The sequence below is a fragment of the Diabrotica undecimpunctata genome, chromosome 8 (genome assembly GCF_040954645.1).
Source record: "Diabrotica undecimpunctata isolate CICGRU chromosome 8, icDiaUnde3, whole genome shotgun sequence".
Taxonomy (NCBI): Eukaryota; Metazoa; Arthropoda; class Insecta; order Coleoptera; family Chrysomelidae; genus Diabrotica; species Diabrotica undecimpunctata.
Genome location: NC_092810.1, coordinates 127,670,102 through 127,697,683, shown reverse-complemented (window position 1 = coordinate 127,697,683; position 27,582 = coordinate 127,670,102). Strand labels below are relative to the sequence as shown.

Here is a 27,582-nt window from a genome sequence, read left to right as displayed (position 1 = left end):
ATTGTCTTATTGTATACTTACCTAGTATTATACTTGTTATTAATGTAATAATTTATCCTACCTGGTTATTCCAAATTTTAATGAATTTGTATTTTGTAGAAAATAAGGCTCAAAAATAATCAAAAAGTATGTTGTAAATGTTTATTATACATACAATAAATTTAATATTCTTTGCTAGCATCGACACAAAGTTAAAACTGCCATGATGATTGCCATGATGATCGACAATATTGGGAACGAATAAGCTCGGCAACATGAAGCAGCATCGACACATGTACTATTACTTATGCAACCAGTTCGACTAACGTTAGAATAATAATAAGCAGATTGTCTTGGAATTCTTGTTCTATTGTTCGAATTAAAGTCAATATAAGTCAATCCCATTTTCATTCTGCAAAATATTAAGAAAAGCGTTTAAAAATATAGTGTAATAATTATACATTAAATATAATATTTGTAGTCTATTTGAGTCTATTTGAGTCTTTATGGTCCGGTTGTGTTTATTTTTGTTTCACGTATAACAAAGCGTCTCAAGTATTTTATCAGGAGAAAGTAAGATATATATATATATATATATATATATATATATATATATATATATATATATATATATATATATATATATATACCTACAATGTAACTTCAAAAATAATATGATATTATAAGCTAACAAATGACTTGTTAGTCATAGAGTGTTGATTGAGGGAGAACTCAAGACTCACAGTCTCTCACCGACACTGAAAAAATACACTGCGCTCCAAAATTAACGTATAATTTTAAAATTCTTATTTTGAGTTGTAATGAAAAAATTTTTGTTTGTTCTTTTGTGCTTTATGGTTGTTTTAGAACATCTTAATAAAAAACTTGGTTGAGTTTACCGAAAGTACAAGCTGAATATAGCCGCAAATGTCAAAAATATTTCGGTTTGGCAGTGTTGGCATGTTTTTATAATGCATATGTTGTATGCTTCAAATATGAAGAGATAAAGCTTTTAAAAAGTACATTTTGATTATACTATTTTATGAATTCTGCAATTTTTAATTTATTTGAAGCAATAACGAGTAAATATTTGTCTCTTTCGAGATTAATTGTAAACATCTGTTGTAATCTGGCAACTGCTGATCTGACGATTGCCAAATCTATCCCCTAATCTATCAAAGGGTAATTGCTAAAAAAAATTTCTAATAATTAACTGCAATTAATCTCCAAAGAAACAAATATTTACTCATTGTTGTTTTATATAAATCAAAAATTGCAGAATTCATAACATAATTTAAACAAAATGTACTTTTTTAAAGCTTTATCTTTTTATATTTAGCATACAGCATCTACATTATAAAAACATGCCAACACTGCTATTCCGAAATTTTTTGTTCCATGTTTGACATTTGCGTCTATAATCAGCTTGTACTGTCGGTAAACTCAACCAGAAACTTTTTTTTTTACAAAAAATGTATTGAAATTAACAATATAACATCATAAATCTAAACAAATACCTGATCTAAACAAACTAACATTATACCTAAATTAATGACGAAATTGAATCTTTTAAAGTTGAAGAAAATACTAGTACCGTGTACTAGTATCGAGTATTGCCTCCTCTGGCATTTATTACTGCTTGACAACGTATCTCTCATACTGAGAATAATCGTTCTGATTTCTTCTCGATCAATTTGATCCTTAATTTCAACCAACCGCAAAAACAGTTCATCTAATGCGTTTGGTGCATTAGGTAGTTGTCGTAGTCATCTGCCTATGATGTCTCAAACATGTTCTATTGGGTTGAGGTCAGGACTTCTCGCAGGCCAATCCATGGCAGGAATTCCAACCTCCTGACAATACTGCTGCACAATTATTGCCGTGTGTGGCCTGGCATTATCTTGCATAAGCATGAAATTATCCCCAATCAATAGTGCAAATGGCACGACATGCTCTTCTAAAATGCCTGTTATATATCTCTGCGATGTAAGCCGACCGCGATCTATTCTAACTAATTCCGTACGAGCCTCTAAATTAATCCTACCCCACACCATTACCGAGCCGCCGCCATACTGTACAGTCCCTACGGTGTTACACTGTGCGTAGCGTTCCCCAGGCCTTCTATACACTCGGTTTCTCCCGTCATCAGAAAAAAGACAGTACCTGTGTTCACGAGCAAAATGCAATCTTTGCCCTCTATGGTCTCTGGTCAATAATGGGCCAATTGGTGCCCTTTCAGGGTGTAGGTCGTTTTCGGCAAGTTTTCTTCTAATCGTATTTTGGCTGATTCTAAAGTTATAACGATCCAAACATTCATTTTGTAGAGAAGTACTGGTAACAAACCTTTGTCTCAGTGTACGAAGTGTCAAAAACTGGTCTTGATTAGGAGTTATAACCCTTCTACTGCCTTGACCGGGTCTTCTCGAGTTACTTCCAGTAACAGAAAAACGTGTTAACACTCTTGAAATGGTTGACTGGGTGACGTTAAAACTTTCAGCGAGTTCTACTTGAGTGTATCCTTCTTCGCGAAAAGTAACGATTTTAAAACAGTCACTTTCTGACAAATTTCGATTTTCTTGCTGCTGGTGGTTCATTTCAAAGAAAAAACACTTAATAAACTTGAAAAACTCCTTTAAACGTTCAGCACAACATAATCCAACACAACCAAATTCGAAATAAAATGAAGCACAGTTAGGATGGTTTTAATTTTTTTGCAAAAAATGATAAAAACAACGTTTTTTATCGTTCTTTGGATAAATTTTACAATATACCGGGGGTAACAATAATATATTAGCACAAAAATCGAAACATTAAAATTATTTGATTTACCAGGGTTTTTAAAATTATGCGTTAATTTTGGAGCGCAGTGTATTAAATGATTTTTTAGATTTAAAAGGATTACTAGCGATCATCGTTCTACCAAAAAAAATAGTGAAACATATTAAAACTTTAATCAGATTAAATGTATCCACGACAAAAATAGTACTACACGAAAAGGATGTCAAAAGAGTAGGAAGAAATACTTATTAATTAGCTTTTTAAACCAAGAAAATCAAATAAAAACCAGTAGAACCAATACAGCCGTGGTGAGCAATAAAAAAAGTAAAGCGGCCGGCACGAATGATAATTCTGAATATGGGTAGCATTAAAGCATATGGTAACAAGTTGGCTAAGAGGTTTCTTCTTCTTTAATTGATACCTTTATCGAAGTTTGTCACTCCATCATTTTCGTGGTCAGCCGATACTTCTGCCGATTGGTGATTTATTTTTTGCTATTTTAACCTCACGGGCCTCGTCCATTTTGCTAATGTGGTTAGTTCATTCTTTTTGTCTGTTTAATGTCCATTGATTTATACACTTTACTGTAAGCTATAATTGCTTCTAATGTCTTCACTTTTCTTTCAATTTTTCAGCGTATTTTCTGTAATTCTCAGTACTCTCATCTCTGCCCTTTCCAGTAGTCTTTGTGTTGTGGCTGTGTCGGGTCTTGTTTCTAATGCATATGTCATTATTGGTCTTACACTGGCTTTATAATTTTTTGACTTCATCTTAGTGTTAGTATGTCGGTTTCGCCATATGGTGTTATTAAGACATCCCGTCTATTTGCTTCGTACTTGATCTCCCACTTCTTTGTCAAGGTCTCCCTAGCTGGACAGCTAACAGGTTTGTTGGATACAACTATGGAAGTGGGACACGCGACAGATTATGCAGCAGCTTTTTACCTGTGTAGACAAAGAAGAGAGTAAAGGTCGCGGCATATTATCATGCACGTATAGTTTCCGGCACGTAGCGTTTCCAGTCCAGCAATCGGACTGCACGTTCACATTTTCATACATAGAACGTTTCTGTTTGGTTCGGTGAAGATATAATCTCGCTTTTCTCTATAAAAATTATGTGCAATTGCTCTTCTACTTAACGATGAAGAAAGAAAAACTGTAGTAAAAAGAAGGTTTGAAGTACATCCAATGCTAAGAGAAAGGAAAAAGGAAGGTGAATACTGGACTGTATACAAAGAATTAATTGATGACGATGAAAAATAATATGGATATTTTAGAATGAATAGGATTCAGTTTGAATATATTTTAAATTTAATTACACCTTTAGTTAAAAAACAAAATACTACATTTAACGAAGCCGTATAGGTATATCAAACCAAAGAGTATTTTTAAAAAAGAAGAGGTATCACTTCCATGCAAAAGTCCTAATTGTTTATCACTTCCGTGATTAATTGTCACAAAGCAATAAAAACACATGCATAAATGACAAAATAGCCACGAAAATTATTTTTTTAAATATTCTGTATCAAAATCAAACAAATACCTAAATAAACAACGAGGAGAAAACGACGGACCCCTAATTCAAATTATCCTTACCAACAGGTTTCGACTCGTTCCGAAGCCGTCGGCATCCGTAAAATATTGTTTTCGAATATACTGAACGGAAACGTTAGGTGTCTAATACGATACGTTCCGGACAGTGTGAGTTGTTCATATTTAAAACCATTTAAATTATATTTTTCGGAAACTAAACGCTACGTGCTGCAAACGCAACGTGCATGATAATATGCCACGACCTTTATCATACTTTCAATAAGTACTGAGTTCATATCTATTGCCATTGGAGTACGAGTAGTAGTTCAATCGTCAGAAATCTGACCTCTAAAAGTCATATGAACAAGCTGAATTTTCCTGAGAATGTCAATTTTGGGATCCCAAAAAAAGATACAAAAAAGACTGCCACTCCTACCAAAGGAGCAAAAATCGGACAACGTTTATTTATTTAACAATTTTATAGAAACTGACTTCATTTGCGGTAAAATGCAGAAATTGCATTTCTGCATTCTAAGTAAAATTCAGCTTATTCGTATGATTTTTAGAGGTTCAGTGGCGTTTTCGTCTCTAACGACTAAAGTAGAGGACCAGATAAGATAGCAAATTGTTGTTTAATGCATGCATGATAAGTAGGAAATACTGAGCCAAATTAGAGACCAGAAGTAAAGAGTCCGGAAACCGGCTTCTGAAGAAAGAGGCCTAAAATGTAGTATCATCATTACATAATATCTAGTATGTTTATCCGGAGATGAAGATATAAATATGATGGTATAATATATAGATGCTGAAATGATTATAAAAGGTATTTCATTATACCTTTCACTAATATTTTAAAAATATTAATATTTTTTTATTTATATTATGTTCATCCATGTTTTAAACTTACTTATATCCATATTGTACTTCGAAACCATCATAAAGGGACCAAAACGTGTACCCAAGAACAGTCGCATTGTCAATTTCCATAGAATCTCTAATAGAACTAAATATTTTCTGAAATAAAGAAAACTGATTTGAATATTAGCAAAGTGTATGTTCACACAGACCGCTGTGACGATGGAAAGAAAACTGAAATATATATTGGCGAAAAATTAATTTTTAAAGTACCATTTTTATAAAAAGTATTTAAATAGAAAACGTAAATGGGTTCATAAAATTAATATAGAAAGTGCGACATTTGGATAGTTACATTATTTATTTGCTAAACTAATTACGCATCCTGACAAATTTCGAGAATATTTTCGGATGTCTTTAGAAACATTCGATTATATTCAGAGAGATATCACTCCTTACATAGAGAAAATGCACACAAACTGGAGGAAACCAATAGGTGTTAAAGAACGACTTACAATAACTTTAAGGTACGTTTGAATATTAAAATAGTACATCTAATATTTCCATAGATCTACCAAAAAATACAGGGAGTCCCGTTCGCGCACGATCACACTTCAGGGTTAGAAACTTACTTAGAACTAATTAGATTTCATGGGGAAATATAAAAAGTGGGGTGTCTATCCAATATAGTCTCTCAATGTTGCAACTGTTATAATGTGTATAAAAATACACAAGAATAATAGAGAACCGTTTTATTAATATACGTACTCATTTTTATAATTTTTAATCAGATAGGGTGGAATCTGACGTACGTGAACCAAACGGAACATCTGCAACTGCACTCGTATGAGATTGTTCGTGTTGTTGTTGTTAGTTGTAAACAGTACAATTCTACAGAAACTCTTGCATCTTCTAACGGAACCACATTTTAGTGTCCTCACGCATTATTTTTAAAGGTGGGTAGAAACTCATTAAAAAATGATAATCTTTATCATCATTATGTTTTGAGTTAGTTGCAGAGTCTAGTAACTCTATTTTTTTTTCTTCCAAAGATATGAATCGCTCGATATCCAAATCATCTTGTTTACGTTTACGCCCTTGGTTAGTATTTTTGGAGCGCTTACTAGAGGATGACGTACTAGGTTGGAGTTCTTCGTTATATAATGGAGTATTGTCGTTGGAAGTTTCCGTATTAATTTTAGCCTGTGATATATTATCATCTGCAGTATATTGTTCAGTTAGAATTCCATTATTTTGTGATAGCAGGTCATGCTCATCATTAAGTGAATCGCTGTGAGTATTCTCAGTCATCATATCACTTTCTTCAGTTGATGGTAGATTGCTAGTCATGTTGCGACATGCCATTAAATCTTTTAAGAAAATTAAACTTTTAAAATGTGCCCAAGTGTGTATACTCGTTATACTTTTCGTTATATATTCGTTATCATTTTCATATATTATTCAGATTTCTGTTTAAATACAGTTTTGATAACCCAAACTAAATTAATCATTTTGGCGAAGTCTTGATTTTCGGATAGAATGGTTTTCCAATTACAAATACCTCAAATTAGCTAGAGCATAATTATGTAGTAACGTAATTATTAATAAACAGTAATTAATATTTACTTGTCACTTGTAACTCCTCTGCAACCTCAACCCATAATATATTCACCTCGTCCCTATTGTGATAGTTTTTTGATTGTTAATCCCATAGGGCCGGACGAATTCTAACATTGTTTATTAATTTTTTCACATCCATATCGCTCGCTAGACATGCGACTACTGGCGATGGAATCAAACATTCTTGCAAACCAAACCGAAGCGCATAATAGCCGCTACTATTAGCATCGCATTGCATCGCAATAAATCGCGCGCTATTTGAACAAGGCACTTAAGTGTTTGTTTTCATTGCATAGCAAAGCATCGCATCGCTGATCGCTCCATAGCAGTCTGTGTGAACGTACACTTAGGACCCTGATATACGAGCGATAATGAAGTTGCGTTCATAACGGAGACCATCGCACCGTCTCCTCGCCTAGAGCGTAGCACTGACGGCGAACGCTCGCATTTAAAGTAATGCATTTATTTTACCGAAAATCGATTAAATGATACTATAGGTGGCTGTGTACTATCCCATGGCCCGAGCGAGGGTCGGCGCCTCGTTATAAACGCACGCTTAGCGGCGCGTCGTTAGCGTCGGCCCAACCGCACAATAGCACTACCATGGAGTAAATTATATGAATGGCAATGTCGAAAACATTCTCCATGTAATGACTCTGTAAGGAATGTAATAAGTACTATTATCTTACCTGCATAAAATCTATTCGGTAATGATCTTGGAGGCCTGCATCAGTAGAACCTTTACCATTTTCAGTTATCATTATCGAAACATTGTTAAAATTTTTTCTAATCCACGATATAAATGGTCTTATTCCCCAAGTAATTCCCTAAAATTTAAAAGTGTATGTAAATGGGTTAGTATACCAGTAGGACTCTTTTTATTTTGTCTCTAAATCTCCCACTCACTTCTCCCTTTATCTACCCGTCTCAAGATCGCTTTCTCCCTTCGATAATCTTGTTGATCGCCCGAACCCTTCGGACACCTTTTAAATCACTTGATCATTCTATGTCTATTATATTTAACTTTCCCCAGCAATAATTCTACGACTTTGTCTATATTTAATTTTATACTTACATTAGGGATTTCTTCAATTGTTGCTCTAATATCATTATCAAAACCTGGAGGTAATTTGGTTATCACATTACTAGCATAATGAGCAAAATAAGTATTTAAATAGAAAATATCATTGGTGCCTTTGATGTATTTAATTTCTTCTTTCGTAAATTCGGGCAATCTAGAAGAATTTCTTCCTTCTTCGTTAATGCTAATATTTTTGATATTTTCTATCATGACACTGGGATAATTTCCGTGGTAGAGTGGGTGAGCAAACCACCCAATCTAAAAATAAATTAGATTTTTTTGTATATATTACAGAGTGAGTTTTAAATATGGAAAGCCTCAAACACTTCCAAGATTTATATAAATTTTGGTTTATGATGTTGTACTACGGTAGTTCTTACGGTAGTTCGTTTCATCCTTTTGTCACTTTGATATTGAAAACCACTGAAGTAAGATGACTTTGGCAATCAAATTATTAATGGCGGAGTGAAATATATTTTGTAAATTAAAACTAATCAATCACAATTGAATTATGAATAAAGTACGTACCTCCTAGTGGCGGGATACGGGGAAAATACATTGGCTTATAGGTCAGTCCTTACATTAGAGATCCTGGCCTATATAGAAAAATGCAAGCGGGTGTGGGGTAATATTGCACTTTGGTTGCATTTGTGTTGTGTTGACTAAATCGTTCAGGATGTGATACTGATAAAAAGACATTCATGCATCAAGCCTCCGAAAATCTTTTCAGACCATTTGAGGCAATAGCAGCACTGAGATGAGAAGGACGTCTTGAAGTATAAAAAGCTCAGCGAATGATTCGCTCGGAGTTCCATTCAACTGTTCCTAGAAACAGCATCAAGAATTAAAATTGCCATGATGATGTCCAGTTTTCGAAGTAGGAGTTCGCACATCGGTCAATCACATTATTATTAAATATTAATACAATATTAATCAGTCACATTAACATTTTTTGTTGAAGCAGTTCAATATTGAGAATTCAAGAATTTAATACAAGACTACGAATTCTAGAGGTATTATCGGTGAAATTCTACATGATACAAACTCAGTTCTTAATAAATAAACACATTTAAATGATGTTGAAGAAGGCGATAACATTGAAAACCAACCAAATCTTTATCAGTCACTACACATTGAAGCACTAACAGAGAAGAAGTGCCAAATGCTGTTTGGTGAATGCAGAATTAAACTTTTTACAAAAGATGTTGTTGGGCATTACCAATCCGGATTCACTGCCGGAAAATCAACTATATAACCAAATACAGGCAAATAGGCAAATTTAAAAAAGTCATTAGAATATAATATAAATACACACCATCTCTTCATCGACTTTAAAGCAGCCTATGACAGTGTTAAAAGAACTGCACTATATGATGCAATTATAGACTTTGGAATCCCAGTTAAGATAGTTAAATTGATAAAACTAACAATGCAAAACGTAAGCTCGTGCGTGAGAATTCAAGGAGAAAACTCTAATAATGGTTTCGGTAGAGTAGGAGCATAAAGGGTATAGCCGACTTCCGAGGGAATTTCTATCCTATTCTGGCAGAACCAATGCCCCTGCGAGCCCGTCTATAGCGAGGGTGATACGACAACCATATTGTGGGGCTCATGAGCCTGCCCGTGATTCCTGAAAGGGCGAACAGTTTCACGCAGATGGATTAACGGACCACCAAGCGCGTTTGACAGGTTAGGGTCTAGAGAGTCTCGCTGGCGTGCCTACTCTTTAATATTGCCTTAGAAAAGGTAGTCAGATAGATAAGCATTCGACTGAATGGAAGTATCTTCAACAAATCGACACAAATGATCAAATTCGCTGATGATATCGTTATAGTGGGCAAAAGTAAGAAAGACGTAGTACGGTATTTTATAAAGTTTACGAACGGGGCAAGTGAATGAGGACTTGTTTTAAGCGAGGCAAAATATATATTTTGGTTGCTAAACACCCTTAAAATGTTCAACAGAGAATCCAAATTAATAAATATACCTTTGAGCAAGTCGAAGAATTCACACAACTACATAGCTAATAAACACAACAAATCCGACAAGCGACGAAGTAAAAAAACGCTATCAATAGCAAACAGAACTCTCCGTGGGAAGCATCTGAGAGCAATAAAAAATTAATCCTTAAGAGAGTCATAGTTACGACCGCACCAGGGGGTCTGGGGGTTGAGCCACACAAGTCCACAAAGCTCGACTGCCCTATTTTACGAAACGGAGCGGTTAACTCCAGAACTTTCAGCTTGCAGGCAAAAGCGCAGTTCTACCCCCTTGCCGGTTAGACCAGTGCCCAGACACATCCTGTTAGGGGATCGCTGGTTGGCGGGCATGGGAAGGTGGCATCACTACTTGGATTGAATTTCTCGGAGCACCATGATCTTAAACACTACTTGATCGTCTGGAATAGGCGCAGACCCGCCACGTGCATACCGCGTTAACAGGACTCATGTGCGCAGCAGGCGGGATCCGAAGCCCAGGGAATCCAATAAAACCTAGACCCCACACTCATCAAGGAATCCGTGTCAACACGAATGGATAACAAATACTTCCTCCCCGGGTGGTAAAGACCGGGGACCCACAGTCGTTGACAACCCAATACGCTACCGTTTCGGTAGAGTAGGAGCATAAAGGGGGAGCCGACTTCCGAGGGAAATTCTATCCTATTCTGGCAGAACCAATGCCCCTGCGAGTCCGTCTCTAGCGAGGGTGATACGACAGCTATATTGTGGGGCTCATGAGCCTGTCCGTGATTCCTGAAAGGGCGAACAGTTTCACGCGGATGGATTAACGGATCACCAAGCGCGTTTGACATGTTACCGCCGAGGAGCTTATTCCTCGACCACTCGTCTCTAACTACAGGTACATTTTGCAAGTTCAAGTTTAGATTGGGACTCACCGTATATGACCTGCAAAACCTTCTGCATGAAAGTTATGTGGAACGAAATCAGCCCCATACCGACTACCGACACCTCAAACGACGGCCACGTTACTGTTCCTACGTACGGGAGGTAAGAGCTAGATCGCGCCCTGTGCTTGTTGCTGTGATCCCGACATCTCAAGCGACGGCTCGTCAACTATGGTTCCATCACATTGGTCGGCTTTAACGATCGGTAGAGACCAACACTCTAGCAGTATTCGATTCTTCCTTTCACTCAAGGCCGCACGCTAGACAACCGGAAAAACGGGAAGTAAAGCTCAACATTTACAATACCTTAATAAGGCTAGTTTTGATATATAGGGCTAAAATATGGAATTTATCCCAAACCGACCGACGAAAGATTACTTGGTAGATTTGAGAGAAAAATACTTCGAAATATTTTTGGGGCCATAAAAGAAATTGAGCTATGACGTCGTAGATATAGCTTTGAATTATACGAGTTATACACAGATGCAGATATTGTGAAATTTATTAAATTATAAAAGTGCAGCGGTAAGATGGGCTGGAATGTCAGATTGCCAATAATGAACCTAGTATTACCATAATTATGAACATTAATCTGTTTGGTATTTATAGTGTTGGATATACATAAATAAATTAAATATTTTCTAGCAGTGCTATCTAGTGGCTACTTTACTGGTTATTATGTTATGTGAGCTTTTTGTTTCAAGGTAGTAGTAAAAATACAGCCATAGAGTTAACACGTGTTTTATTTCTTCATCAAATCTCCATTTTTGTTTCACAACTCTATAATTTATCAACAGGTTATGTGTGATTAAGTGGAAGTGGAAGATTTTCTTTGTTCATTCAAGTAGTGCGTGTTCATTTGATAAAAATGTTAGTATAGTAACAGTATCGAAAATGGCTGTAAACTATCTCACAAGTATCTAACATGCGTTTAACCGGTAGGGACAATTACCAGGACTGGTCGTTCGCGGGTGAGAATGTCTTCGTTCTAGAAGGAATATCTAAGTGTATTCAGGGAACTGAATAAGACACAATGCTTGTTGCCAAAGCAAAAGCTAAGTTGACATTGACTTATGATCCGTCCTTATACTTGCATGTGAAAGAAGCTTGCATGGCGACAAATGTATGGGATACTCTGAAAAAATTATTCGAATACTCAGATTTTTGAGGAAAATATTATTGCTTCGAACGCTCATATTGCTACGGTTGGAAAACTGCGATTCCATAGAATCATACGTTAATCGAAACGGCCCAGAAGTTGAATAGTACCGGCTTCCAGATTGATGACACGTGGGTTGGCACGTTACTTTTGGAGGGACTTTCAGAAAGGTATATGCCCATGTTTCTAGCTATAGAGCATTCAGGACGACGAAATTATATCTAAATTGCTGGATTTGCAGATAGACGGTGCTAGCAGTGAAAAGCAGAAAGCTTTTGCTACAAAGTCGAGTGAAGTCAGCATTAAGCATGTCAAGAAAGTCAACAAGAAAGACAAGAGAAATGTAACCTGCTTTCGTTGTAAACAGAAAGGTCATTTTATCAATAAGTGCCCTTGTTTTAATAATAATGTGTTTAGCGCAACAATTTTAAGAGCAAAGTTTAAATCTACAGATTTTTATATCGATTCTGGATACAGCACGCATCTTACAGTGAGAAAAGATTAGTTGAGAACTTCTGACATTGGAGTATGCTGGTGATATGATGATAACCACAATTATTGTCAATAAGAGATCTGGGGAAAGAGAAATGTGGGACGTAGGAGGATTTCCTGGTTGCGAAATTTAAGGGAGTGGTATGGGTGCAGTTCAATACAGTTGTTCAGAGCTGCAGCCAACAAAGTAAAGATTGCTGTGATGGTAGCCAACCTCCGATAGGAGACGGTACTGCAAGAAGAAGAAGGTAAGCATAAATAATATATCATATGCTTCTGATCTGACTGAGTTCTATACTGGTTTTTATTTTTTGAGTTTTCTGGTGGACCTATTGTCTGGGAAAGCAGAAAACACAATAGTATTTCTCTGTCAAGCACAGAAGCGGAATATATAGCAGTATCGGAAGCTGCTAAAGGGGCTATTTTTTTCAAATTTGTTGTTTTTTAAAAATTTAATAGAAGAACGAAACACATTGATATCCAATATCATTTACTAATATTAGCTATCCATTTACAACTCTATAATTTATCAGCATATAGTTTCTTATATTGGTTAAGATTTTTGTATTCACATTTTTTTCTCATTTCTATTATCGTATTCTTTCTGATCAGAAACTGTATTATACTCAACGAAAATTACAGCGGTTAACGAACATACAAAAAATGTCAGAAAAATTAAAATACATACTCTAAACAGCAAATGTCTCTCAGCTGCTTCTTTGTCCTCAATAGAGGACGTCTTCGGTACAACCCAATCCGCCGCATTTGTTAGTGAAACGGTTCCTAAAAAATGAAAAGTTTTTATTGTTGTATTAGTCATATTTTCGTTATTTTATTCCTTTTTTTATTTCTCAGTTTCTTCTTCATTTCTTTATTTAAAACGTCATCGAAATCGAAACCTCAAAGTAAACGTATAAACTAAAATTGTAAATTGTTTCCAGTAAAAATAGTAAGTTGTATGTAAGATGCCCCAGCAACATAGCTTCAGTATAACATTGATTCTTATAAATATTATAAGGATCATTTTCAAATTCTAGAGTTTTTTTTAAGCCCTTTTCTCTATTCAGATTGCCGAATATAGGCCTCTCCTAATTCTCGCCATTCATCTCTGTTGTTTGTAAGACGTTTCCACATTGGCCCTGCAGTTCTTTTAATATCGTCGATTCATCGCATTTGCGGTCTTCCTCGTGGTCTTTTGGCTTCATATAGCCGCCAGTCCCCGGTTTCTCTATTCCATCGGCCATCCGTAAGACGTTCGTTATGTCCAGCCCATTTCCATTTCAGTTTAGCTGCCAGTTCGACAGCAACTTTTACTTTTGTAATAGTAAAATTGTGAATTGTTTCCAGTAAAAATAGTAAGTTGTATTAAGATGCCCCAACAACATAGCTTCAGTATAACATTGATTCTTATAAATATTATAAGGATCATTTTCAAATTCTAGAGTTTATATAATTAAAAATAATAATAATATTTACCATATTTAAAAATTATTGATATCGAGAAATCATTTTAAAAAAACTCCGGAAAAGTCAATTTATTATTTATTTATTTATAAATATTAATTGCATAAATTTATCGAATGATCGAATAGTTAAAAAAATAACAAAGAAATAAAAATACATTTACATAAATAAATAAATATATGCATGTACTTTTCTATTAATTTTTGTAACAAATCAGATTAATTAAATCTGATTGAATAATGCAAAGTTAATCGATATATAAATTCAAATTAGAGAATATGTAGAGAATTAATAATTTAGAGAATAATTAATTTAACATAGTGAAACAAATTGCCTGTAGATACCTTTTAGAATAAATTAAAGAACTAAACCAAGCTATCTACTCAATGAAAAATGATAAGACAGCTAGAATTAAGGAAATCTGTGTAGAGCAAATAGCAGACTTGGGTCCAGTCGCTAAGAATTGGATCTTATGAGTTGCTTAATAACTGCCAGCACAACTGCAGAATCCAGAAACTATGAAGGGAATCTAAAGTTAACAGAGCTGTTAAAAAGCCAGGAAAGATTCCAGACTCGCCCAAAAATTACCGACCAAGACCCCTCATAAACCGTATAGGAAACATAATCGGCCAAAAACTCATACCACAATAAGCAGGATTCAGACTGAGTAAATCATGCACCGCCAAATCATTAATCTCACGGATCACATAGTGATCCTCCTACGATATAGTGAACCACAAAAAGTTGTTGACAAAACTCTATGATGTGTTCAAAGATCTAGTTCAAAGATCTGTTCAAAGATGTTCTAGTAAAAATTGTTGAGTCTTTGTTACAAAAGCGATGAGTCTATGACGAGCGTGAGCAGGCTGAAAAACGGGATGTTCCACTCCGGGAGTGACCGAGGGGGGAATCCCTTCCTTAACTTCTACGCACGTAACGATGGTTTTTAATTTAATTCAATTCGATTCAATTTATTTTAATTTAATTTATTTTATTTTTATTTTATTCTATTTTAATTTTGTTAAGAAACACGCATGGGACTGCGACTACGTCATATAATGTATGGTCGCGCGATCGTTACATTTTATCATTCAGTCGGTTTAATTTTTTTCGTACTTATGCGTGATCCACCGGTCCGTCCGTAGCCCTCTATCAGAAAGCTATACTTCCAATAATGGCCTGGTCCTCAGAAGTATCTTGGCTCCCGTTCTATTCGATATATGAGGCGGTGAAAGGAAAAGTGGTGTAAGTCACTTTATTTATACAATAGCGATAAGTGCATATTCAAAATCTCCATATTTAAATATATCAGAAGCTACAATGGTGTAAGTCATACCTCTTCTATTTGCTCAAAAATAGCAGCACAAACTTGACAGTCAAACAAAATCTCTGTACTAGTAGGGGGAATAGTGGTGCAAGTCAGACTTACACCACTATTCCTTCATTCCTAAAGCAGTTATTTACTATTTTGCGGTTGTGATTTTTCAATACAATGGATGACGACAGTTTAAGTAATTACTTAATGTGAGTGACGAGCCTAGTATTTTCGCTTACTCAGGAGATGAATAGGTACCTTTTGATTCTCAACAAGAAAGTACTGGTAAGTTAGACTTGTGTATTATATTATATTTGTTTGTATAAAATCAAAACTAACCTCAAAATGTTAAATTCTCTACACTAAAAATGAATGAAAGAACGAGGCATGAAAATATAAAAGAAACAAGAAAGTGGCTTCGCAACTCAGGTTGTGAGTATGACAACAAAAGGAAAAGTAGTGTCAGGTAAAACTTTTTCAAACAAGAACTGTTTTTGCAATAAAAAATGTTTTGAAAAGATATCATGTGAAGATAGAAAAAAAAAACATTTGAATCATTCTAGAAATTTAAATCATTTACAGCACAGAATGCTTTTATTTGTGGTTTAATCAAGCAAAAGAAACCTGAAGTAAAACGTCCTAGGGATCCTAGGTCAATAGAAAAACTACATACATCCACCGGCTTTGCTAGCCCCAATAATAGTCGCAAAAAAGCTTATGAATTTATGGAACGGATCAAATACATAATTGATAAACGCTCTCTATAGCGCCAAATGCACATCCAAAATATTAAAATCTTGTATCAGATTCCTGGATGTGACCATGGACGGCCTGTTTGCAAACTACCGACTCGTCGAGATGTCTCGTGATACGAAATCCAAGTGGCCTGTATGGAAAAGACTGAAAACCGGGGTAGTACCAGTGAAAACCAATCAAATAAAGTGGAGCCTTGTACACGAAAAAGTAAAGTAAGTCTACAGGTCGGCAGTATCATGTCAATCATGCTAAATGACGTGACTCTAACGTTAACAAACTTTTTGGGAAAAATTAAGTAAAATTTTATTTTGTATGGAATTAAACCCCAATTGATTGCAATGAGAATTACATTTTACACTTGTTTTGACCTTTAGATGTCCGATCTGGAAATCATTTTTAAAATTTTTTAAAATAAAAACTATTATTAATTTGAACTCGTAAATGTTTATAAAATGGTCCTAGATAATAATACCAATTTGACAGCTGACTTATGTCAGCTGTCAAAGTGACATACATTTTGGCATGTTTGTATTTAAGTGAGATTTAAGCCCCAATAAACGATAGAGAACTATAAGTGATAATAACCGTTTGTTAGCAACCTCTAATTATAAATATGTTCAATAATCTGTAACATCGTTATAAAGCTAGTTTTGAACACAGTGATGCACGTTTTTGATATACTATGTTAAAAATAAGAGCTAACAGACTAGATATCCACTTTATATGTACCTAAATATAAAAAAAAATCATGAAATACCTTTCTGCGTGGGTCGAAATTCTTCATCATACATATGCCAGACTGCAGCGTGTGCTTTTAATAGGTTATGTCCACACGTATATTCCCAAAACCCAGGATTTGTTTTTGAATGAGCCAAAAATCCCACACCATAGGCACCAACACACCATATATAAGGTTCGTTAAATGTAGCCCACTGTTTGACATCTTCACCAAAATTATCAAAACATATTCGTGCATAGTTGGTGAACCATTCAACGATGGATGAATTTAAGAATCCTCCATACAGTGACAGTTTTTGAGGAAGATCAAAATGTGACAAAGTTACCAGAGGCTCAATGTTATTTTCTTTCAATAGTCTAAATAAATTCTTATAATGATTTATAGCTATTTGATTGGGTTTGCCTTCGTTGCCTGAAACGAAACATATAAGATTAAAACCCACATGTACTTTTGTATTTTCAATGTGTGTGTTCTTTTCTTACCAAGTTTTGAATGACAAAAATGTTTATACTAGTTGTTCCTAAAAAATTAATAATGCAATTATAATTATTTATTAAGGGCCCGACCTATTATTAACCTTCTTTGCACTGGATTAACTGTGATGAAAATAAAAAAACACATGCAATCAAATGAGAAAATTTAGTTTATTACGTTTTAAGAACACAATTTACTGTTTAGTTAATCCATTTCGATTTAAACAAGTTTAGAATGGAGACTGTACAAGAACGATTACAGAAATATCTTTCATATTAACATAGTCTCTAAAACAGTCTCTTTAGATCGATTTTCTTATAATGACAGAAACATACCACTTGACTTGGCTTCCTTTAATAGATGAAAAATATTCCCTAATAAGTTTGGCAATCAGTCAATCGGATTACAATTTCGTCTATACTCCAACGTCGTTGAATTCTCTGCCGAGATGGTCCGTAGAGCCAAAAATACAGTAGTCGTACTTAAGGATAAAGAGTTGAGTATCTTTATCTGAATTAATTGAGAGTCTCGGCAGTCCAAACATTGAAATACGGGCCTCGGTCCGTATTGGCACACCGTTCTGAACTAGAAAGATCGTTTCTAACTAGGAATGAAATTGGGATGACTTAGGAGATCGTCTCTTACTAGGACGAATTTGGATAAAGAGGGTTTCCAAACTAGGACCTTAAATAAGAAAATGCAAAAATTGAATATACAAAAAAAAAACAATAAACAAATAACAAACAAGGTGGGCCTTTTTATACACAAAAAATTGCTTTGTTGAAATGCCGTTTCCGAAATATCAGAATTCTTGGGTATCCCTCATCGGTATCTTAGTTTATATAGAATATTTACAAACAAAATGTGACGGGACAGAATCGGTATATTTAGCGGCATTTTGCTAAAATCTTTTAAGCGGATTAACAATATGGAAAACAGCATAATAGTATATTACTTTATGAGGCGGAGAAGCATGACTTTTCTTGACGCGCCCGATATTACGCGCCGAACGAAGTGAGGCGCGTAATAGAGGGCAAGTCAAGAAAAGTCGCTTCTTTGCCGAATAAGGTATACTATTTTTTCTTCAAACGTAGCAATTTTCAACCATAAATAGTACAATTCATACGCTATTTTTACTCGAAATTAACTGTGACAACTATCAAAGTCGTCTAGATGTTAGAAATTAAAATAATTAAGTCGTCGGTGGGATTTGCGTCTCCCTGGTTACAGTTGTTTGACAGTTGTTTGCAATTATTAAAGACAGCTTATTGTTGTTGCAACCGCAAGCGCAAATTTAGTGCGAAAATGGAAAACCTAAACGAAATAAGAAATAAGAACGATAATGCTCAAAAAATTTTAAACCCTCATGATTCGCCAACATCGGGAATGATTGCTGAAAGTTGTTCTCGGCCATCAGTATCATCAACAATTACCAATGCGTATCAAGAGTCGGGAACATTTTTGCACGGTTTCAATTTTGAAAATGCCTCATTAACTAATTGTACTTTTCATATTACTATAAATAAAAATGATGTTTAATTGTTGTTAATGACATTTGTATTGTTGCTTTGTGACATGTTTCATATTGTTGCCATGACAACATTTTTCCCTCCGCCGTAAAGAAATGGGTAAAAAAACTGCTGCCGGCGGAGACATCAAACTTTGACAGGATCAAGTTAGATAAGTAATGTCATCATTATTTGACGTTTGAAGAAAAAATAATTTCTTAAGAAATACTTAAAACTTTAGAAAAATCAAACAAAAATACTGATGTTTAGACTAAGATTTTAGAAAAATGTAACATTTTAGATAGTATAGATTCCTTTATTTAATTTACCTTGTGGTAGTATCCTTGTCCAAGCCACAGATGTCCTAAATACTTTCAGGTTTAAAGATTTAACAAGTTCAACGTCAGTTTTTACCATATGGTAAGCATTAGCCGAGACATCTGCATTACTTTTATCAGGAATAAAATCAGGTCGGTTGTGCAAAAAGTAGTCCCATACGTTTGGCGTTTTCCCATCTTCATTCCAAGCTCCTACAAAGTATAAGTTATAAACTACTAACAAGAGATAACATACATATTAGGACAGATAAACACTAAATAAAATAGTCTTACCAAAATTAGCACCTTGTGTAAAATCGAGGGTTTGAAGGGTAGAATCCCAAACAGCTTGTTCAGGCATAATAAAGTCATGACGTGAAAAATAGGTTTCCCGTACGTGTTGAAATTTAAAACCATAAATAAGAAACAGCAGCAAATAGGGAGTAAAGACAAGGAAGAAGAAAAGAAGTTCAACATATATTTAATACGGGACCAATCTGGGGTTCAAGAGGCCTGCATCTGAGGAGATTGGACCGGAAATTACAGAATTTTTAATTCAGTGACAATACAGAAATTAGAAATTATCAAAGTAAAAATAAAAGAAGAAACCAAGCAATGCACAGAAGAAAAGAAAATTATCTATATGAGAAATATGAATATCCTAGCGCCAGAAACCATACAGGAAGAGAAAAATAGATAAGTAAAATGAAGGGGGCTTACAGATAAGAATAAATGATTGAATAATGGCAAAGAACCTGCAGATAAATTGAAAAATGTATAAGCGGAACAAGAAAATCGGAATCCTAGAAAATATTGAACTACTAGGATCCGATAGAAGGACCAACCCCAACCAAAAGGTTCAAATACAATACATATCAGAAGAGTAATTGGAAAACCACTTAAAGACTACTCACAGAAAACCGGTAAGGATTCATAGACAGAGACACAGAACAGCAGCAACAACGAAGCGAAAATGAAGAGCAGATCAGACAATGACATATGTAGCGGAAACTGACTAATGAACAAACAAATTAAGAACAAAATTACAGTAGCCGAAATGGAGTTGATGAGGAGACACTGTTAGTAAAAAGACTGAGAGATAAAAAGAGGAATGAAATTTAAACAAGACATACTAAGCTTTATAGCTTACACATAACACATAAGCTTCAAGATGAATATCAAAAAAGTAAAAACTTTTGGATTGGAGTCCAGTGGGAACAAACAAAGAGACAGAGCAGAACGAGGTCATAATCCACCAAGAATGGCAGGATATACATGAGTGGAGATAAGGTAAATTCGTCTAATAATATTCTTTTATTGATTTTTGTTGTTAATTCCGAACTGAAGAGAAAATATTGTAACATAATAGCACAAATAATTGGGATTGATTTATTAGTATGCAAGCAGTGTCAATTGAATTAGACAGTTTAACGAAAAGACTTAGTGGTGAGACCAATTTTAACAAATGAAATGAATTTGCGCTATCAAGTAGATCTAATTGACATGCAAAGATTCAAGCTCAAGTCAGCTCAAGATTTTCAGTTCATCGTCAATTATCAGCATCATTTAACAAAATTCACCGTACGAGCATTAAAAACAAAGACAGCAGAACAAAAGTAGTATGTAACAGCAAATATCACAGCAACAGTTCATGTAAAAATAAGTAGAAGTATTTACGCCGATGCCCTTAAAGCAGAAGTATATGTAACCAAAAAAAATATTTTTGTATATTACATCGACTTTTGCATCGGTTTTGTTTATATACTCGACGCTTTCTGGCAATGTGACGAATTCCAGAATGCTTTCAGGCTGACTTGGGAAAGTCGGTACGCATTCTAGCAATTCCAACAGATCTAAAGGGCGTTCTGGTCTATATTAAATAGCCGAAAAGTAGTATTTCGGACATTGGCGATATGTTGGTAACCAGAGCGCGTTTGACTATATTTTTCGACCACTGTCCGAAATCGGTGTTTGATTCCTATGTAAGTATCCTTTGGGGTAACGTTCATAACGGAGACCATCGCATCGTATCCTCGCCTAGAGCATAGCAGTGATAGTGAACGTTCGCATTTAAAATAATGCATTATTTATTTTACCTGGCCGTCGATAATATGGTACAATCCTATGGTCGGAGCGAGGGTCGGCTCCTCGTTGTGAGTGCCCACTAACATAACCTGATACACTCCTAAATTTCACTAGCGGTATGAAGGGAGACTATAATATCCTTAAATAATATACGAGAAGGAATATTCGATATATAATAATATATGAGAAGAAATTATGAAAAATATTAGGCGTCATCTAGTGTCCTCTGGATTAGAGAGACATAATATGTCAATGTCGTAGATTTGCTTCTATTTAAACTATAATAAATATATTTATTGTTGTAAAATCCAGGTTATACTTGTGTTACTTACCTTCGAATTGAAAGGCTGAAGTAGAAGCTCCCCATAGGAAATCTGATGGGAATCGATGGTTGTTAATACTTGTAGCCACATTAGTGCTGAAAGAAAAGTAGTAAGAAAAATTATTAGGTATATACTGATTAGAAAACCATTATTTCAAAAACATAAATAATATTTGGTAAATAATTTGCGGATATTTAGTAAATAAGAGATGTGTTTTTTGAAAAATGTATCAGGATTTATTATCGAAAAAGAAATTTTGACTGTAAAATCAGTAACTTATGTTTATTGAAAACAATGTTATTTACCAAAACTTCTAAACGCAAAAGAAAGTCTTTGGGCTTTATTTACACTGCCCGTGAAGTGAAAAAATACGATTAACTCAAGAATGAGGGATAGATGTATTCATCTTAAAAGAAAGTTGGGAATGGGATGAAGTGATGAAGTGTTTTCACTCCGAACCAAGCAACGCCGAGCGAATGAGATAGGTTTCACGAGAGTCGTGTCATGCAACATACAATCGCTAGACAAGCAAGCAATTTAATTTAACCTAGCCTGTGAGACTTGTACACCCCTTAAGAATGACACTCGGGTGTTACAATTCATTGGGGCGAGGAGGATTAACTCTTGTACTCAGGAGTCGCTCCACCGCGACCCAATGCTCCAACCATCCCTTTCCCCCTATAGCACTCTAATGCGCGATAGGGGCATAACTATCAGCAAAGTGCTTGTCGTATGGAAGTCCTGGATACAAGAACTTCAACACGATATCCTATCCTGATCAAAGCAGGTTAGCGTAAGGCGCTCTTTTCCTGCTATCTCTGATGACTTATCGTCTAATCTTAAATTGCTTGCTCGGGCCCCAAGTCTCCGCTCCGTGTTCGGCTACTTGGCGCTCGAGGATGTGGGCCTCTCGTGCCCGGGTTTAGGGTTTTTTGTTATTTTTTTTTGGTTGCTTTCGCCTTTTTGTTAGTAGTTTTGTAATTTTTTTGGTGGCTGAAGCCACCAAAAGGAGAGATGTCTGAGAAGTAATATCATTCTTCTTCTTCTTCTTTTGGCATCATAACCCTGGATGTGTCTTTGCCTGTCTGGCTATGTCCTTCCATTCAGATCTCTCTTGTGCCCTTTTTCTCCATTGTCTTATGTTCATTGTTTTCAGGTCGTCTTCCACGTCATCCAACCATCTCGTTCTGGGCCTTCCTTTTTTTTCGCCTTCCTATGGGCTTCCATTGTAACATTTTCTTTGTTGTTTTTGCATCGTTTTGTCTCTGCACATGTCCCAGCCATGACAGTCTTTTACTTTTCACAAATCTTAAAATGTCATAACCTTCATTTAACTCATTAACCTCGTTGTTTCTCCTGATTCTCCATGTGCCATCTTCCTCTTGTACCGGGCCATATACTTTCCTCAGTATTTTTCTCTCGAATGTCCTGAGTTGGGCTTCATCTTTTTTCGTCATTACCCAAGTTTCACATCCATAGGTTACTACGGGTCTAATCAGTGTTCTGTAGATAGTCATTTTGGTTCTTTTGTCTAATAATTTCGATGTCATCAATCTTTTATTAGCATAGTATGTACGATTCCCGCTGGAAATACGTGCATTAATTTCGCTACTTACGGAGTTCTTCTGATTGATTTCTGTGCCGAGATATGTAAAAGCATCCACTCGTTCGATAGTATAGTTGTCTATTGTGATATTATTTTCATTGTCAGTTATTCTTTTGACTGTCATATACTTCGTTTTTGCTTCGTTTATTTTGAGACCTCTTTTTCTTGCTTCAGGATCAATTTGTTTGAACACTTCCATTAGTCTTGGTTTATTCCTACTTATGATGGCTACATCGTCTGCATATGCAGTAATTTGTACTGATTTGGTGTTTATATGGCCGGTTATATTGGTTTTTCTGATGACTGCCTCAGTAATATCATTAGTCATTATAAAAATTGCCAGTGCTATGTGCTGGGTGATCTTCTGTTGATAGAGCTACGATTTTCTAGACTTAATTGTTTGCCAAGATTTGCTGTTCTGGTATTTTGTGCTCGCAGTATCGGACTTGTGTGGTTCTCTAGCTCAGCAAACTTTGTTCTGGCTTTTTCTTCCATCGTGTCTGTCACCCTTACTTGTTTCATTTCTCTGAACAGGAAACTTTCAGAAACGTATCGGGGTATATTTACCGCTTCTCTGAGGCTGTTATTATGTGCTACTTCTATCCTCGTTTTGTTTGATTTACTTATGTGTCCCCATGCGAGAGATACATATGTCATTATTGGAAGTATAATGCTGTTAATCAGTTTTATTTTCGTTTTTAGTCTTAATGTGCTTATTATCCCTATGAGTCGTCTTATTGCCGCTCTGGGCTGTGGTTGCATTTTGGATGGTTTGGTCCACATATTTATTGCGTGAAGGTTAGTCCTTGATCCATTGTGACTCCTAGGTATTTTGCTTCTCTTTTTCATTCGATGGGATTTTTTGTATTGTGAGCTGTTCGTCTGGGGTTTCTCTTCCCTTTTTAAACATGACTGTTTAAGTTTTTTCTGAGTTGATGGCTATTTTCCATTGGATACTCCATTCTTCTATGTCATCTAATGTTGTCTGTAAGTTTTTTACAGCTTCATCAATGTTTCTGTGTTTAGCCGCAACTGCTGTGCCATCTGCATAAGGACTGAGCCTAAACCATCGGCCGCCCAAGGACGATGAGATTAGTCCTGTCATGGCTCCGTTGTATCCATAGCTTCTCATTTTGTGTGTCAATCCTTCTTGCAAGACTCTGTCGAAGACTTTGCTTACGTCCAGCAATCGCAAGGCTGGACGCTATATTCTACCTATATACTTCTCTCCTGATTTATATCATACACGTACTGATATTGTCCATTACGTTTTAAAAGAATTATTCTAAAGTAAGAATGCATAACAAGGTTGGTAACGGATCGCTTTGAAATTTGCAGCTCTTTCCGCTTCGGATCGCATCGCTTCGCTTCACGTGCAGTGTAAACTTAACCTAAATCTTTCAGACGTATCGCAAATAGATGGAAAGAATACATAGAGGCAGCTATAGTGTTATTTCACACATACTCGCTAGAAACTCTTTATCTAGCAATGTGCAGAAGATTTACTTTTGTTGTTTGATCCATAATATTTTAAATACGACTCATATATTGCGATTAAATGACATTTCAATTATTATCATACATATTAAATAAATAAAGTAAGTAATAATTATATATAAATAAAGTTAATCGATTCCGGATAAAAATATGCTAAAATAATCAATAGGCGACCTATATACGAGGCTCTAAAAGGAGAAAAATGTTGATTTAGAGAAGAGATATTGTGAAATGACAATATGTAAGACGAAAGAGAAGGGACATAAATATAATTGTAAATCAACCAATCTTTTATATATTTCAAAGAATTCATAAGAGACGGAAGCCATTCTTTGTGATTAATACGAAACCAAAACACTTAAAAAAACAGCATCATTATACCAATATAATAAAATACCTTACACTAAAGTTTGTCAACTACGTTTTGGCAAGGAGACATGTTTACTGTTCAGTATAAGCTGAATTATCACAGCGCCGAATTTTCTAGTCAATGTTTACTAGCAGCACTGGGAAGAAACACTGCTGACTAGGACACTAGGAAGAAAATAATTCCACTGCTGACTTTTTAGTAGCTCCGGCCGATAACACAAAACCCAAATCTCTGACTGCGAAAAAGCTTGAGCATATTGAGTTTGCGTATAAATGGAATCCACTGGAAGATTAGAATTACATGAATTGTTTGATTTCTGAAACGAAACAGTTTATAAATAAAATCTTCGTTAATTTTCTTTTTCCTATGTTTTTAAAAATTCTTCTTCCAACATCATTGTAGGCTATTATTGTTGTCAGTGCTACAAAGGCAATAAAGTCTACAATGATGACATATTTTTAAAACTTCAAATTTATTTAGGGACACAAAATTTCAAGTACAGTGGTTACAGTGTCATAAGTTTCCAAGTACAAGTGTAACATTTTGAAAAAACCATGAAATTTGCATTTTTTACAACAACGGCAGCATTGTTTTATGAATTACTGTATTACCAAATCCTTAAACAATAATATTTAACATATCTGGCAAAATATAATTTTATCAAAACCGTTTTATTTGACACCAAACTTTAAATTCGTTTCCTAAAAAATTTTGTAAATGTCGCTTGAAACCCTATGGTTCTCAGCCCTCGAAATACACCATTTTTTTGTTTTTTTTATAAGCTACATTTTTTGTAGCTTATGTTGAACACTGTTTGCGTCTGAAAACCGTCTGAAAACGTGTTTTTTTTTAATACATTTTTACTCGCAAATAACTCAAAAAATATTGAAAAACTCTAAAGGACAAAAGTTACTTAGAATTAGTCAATTTATCCATCTCCGGACTTATTTTGAACTTATGTTTTTTAAACTCAGAGAAGGGGTGGCTTTTATCCCCCAAGTAAAAGCAACCCTGGGTTCAAGTCCAAAAGTGAAGTAGATACCCTCTACTTCACGTCTAAACACAACATTCAACAAAAAAGGCGTAAATAACTAAAAATTCCACAGACAAAATATATTTTGAAGGGTTATTTCTGAACAATTTATTAAAAATACGTTCAACTATTACAGAAAAATATGCAAATCAAAACTTTCTATTTGTTCAACATTAATGATAAAGAAAATTCACATAAAATCAACTATTTGCTTACCTTAAATGCACTAGGATTAATATTACGAATGGATAAGTCATTCTTAAACAAAAACCAATACTCAACACCAACAAGTGTTTGCAATTTATCTTTATGTAAACTGTATGTATCTTTATGTAAACTGGTTGCAATTTTTTCCGCGGTTCTTATTGAACTATTGCCTAAAATCACTTTATTTTATCTATTTGTATTTTTCTTTTGGTTTAGGATACGGTGTGACATAAGTATAAAATAAACAAACCTCAACCGAACGCAAAACTTCAGCTTTTAATTATTCCCTGGTTAGCTCTTTATACATATGGATACAAAAAAAATTGAATAATTGCTTTCTAATTTAAGGAAATTTATTCGTATTGGCATTTAATGATTTTTAATTAACTTCGTCCCCAATAGAAAATGTAACATGCGTGCCATTTATGTTCTGGTGACTTTTCCATCGATTTTAAATGCCCAATTCATGTTGTTAGTCGGGTGCTGTCTTTGTAATACGACAGATAATAGAACAATCGATTGAATACAATAATATATTTTACAGAGTTCTGCTTCATGAATAAAGTCTTAAGAATTCCGGTTCCTAGTTTTCATTAACGCCTGTCGTTCTAATCTCCACTCTGAAGATTCCTTTTCGACACTGATCATCGAAAGCCTTCTTACCATGTCTTCCCATTTCCCTTCTTTCTGGTACCCATTTTAGTGTTTGTTTAGGAAGTCGTTTATCATCGATTCTTTGGACATGACTATATTAAGTATAAACTAAACTCAAGTATAACAAAGCACCAGGTCCAAATATGATTACAGCAGAAATACTGAAAGCTACAGAAAAAACCGTAACAAAATTGCTTCACTTGCTTTGTAACAAAATATGGCATTCCAAGCAATGGCGATTAGCCAAAATCTACAATAACGACAATACATAAAAGAACCAGCTTCCATAAATGCGATAACTATAGAACAATCTCTCTTATCTCACATGCCAGCAAAATAATGCTTCACATAATCAATGAGACACTAAAAACGTTCCTACAAAGAGGAATATCTCAAGAGCAAACTGGATAGCAGACTCGAGAACGCCTGAACATAAGAAAAATAGTAGAAAAATCTAGAGAATTCAATGTTCCACTATACATTTGTTTTATAGATTATCGTAAAACGTTTGCCAGGGTCAAACGGCGAACAAGATCGCTAGAGGAAGAAATAAAACGTAAATAGATGCAATCTAACAAAAGTAGCCGTTACCTAAGAAAGATGGCCAAAATATGGACGGACTTTTAAATTTTACGAACTCTAAAAATGAGGTTGATCAACTGCTTAATATTTCAGCAACTGACATACGGTTGTGAATCTTGGACCCTACGACAAGCGGAAAGAAGAACGATATATACCACTAAAATTTTCTTATTGGAGAAGACTGTTACGAATTCCGTGGACCGACCGCAGGACAAACAATTCAATTCTAAATGGAATTCCAGGAAAGTCTA

The 27,582-nt window shown here is 35.0% G+C and overlaps 2 protein-coding genes across 3 annotated transcripts in view; one reads left to right on the top strand and one right to left on the bottom strand.

Moving 5' to 3' along the window:
* Window positions 1-27,582, top strand: part of wnd (Mitogen-activated protein kinase kinase kinase 13 wallenda) — a 184,941-nt gene that overhangs the window by 23,346 nt on the left and 134,013 nt on the right. The gene's annotated exons all lie outside the window — the stretch shown is intronic.
* On the bottom strand, window positions 128-26,370 carry LOC140448561 (myrosinase 1-like). The gene is made up of 9 exons (XM_072541644.1): window positions 26,105-26,370; window positions 21,392-21,477; window positions 18,987-19,187; window positions 16,694-17,086; window positions 13,090-13,184; window positions 7,840-8,103; window positions 7,454-7,591; window positions 5,197-5,303; window positions 128-391 (listed from the first exon to the last, which is right to left on the bottom strand). The coding sequence occupies exons 1-9, from the start codon at window positions 26,143-26,145 to the stop codon at window positions 175-177; spliced, it is 1,542 nt and encodes a 513-aa protein (XP_072397745.1). The 5' UTR covers window positions 26,146-26,370; the 3' UTR covers window positions 128-174.

What these genes read in the sequence shown, in the direction of transcription:
- LOC140448561 (XM_072541644.1), bottom strand. Translation starts at nt 26,145, where the DNA reads ATGACTTATCCATTCGTAATATTAATCCTAGTGCATTTAAG. An exon ending in GACAAGGATACTACCACAAG is followed by an intron (nt 17,087 to 18,986) that starts GTAAATTAAATA and finishes GTTTCGTTTCAG; the next exon opens with GCAACGAAGGCAAACCCAAT. An exon ending in ATTTCGACCCACGCAGAAAG is followed by an intron (nt 13,185 to 16,693) that starts GTATTTCATGAT and finishes TTCATTTTTTAG; the next exon opens with GAACCGTTTCACTAACAAAT.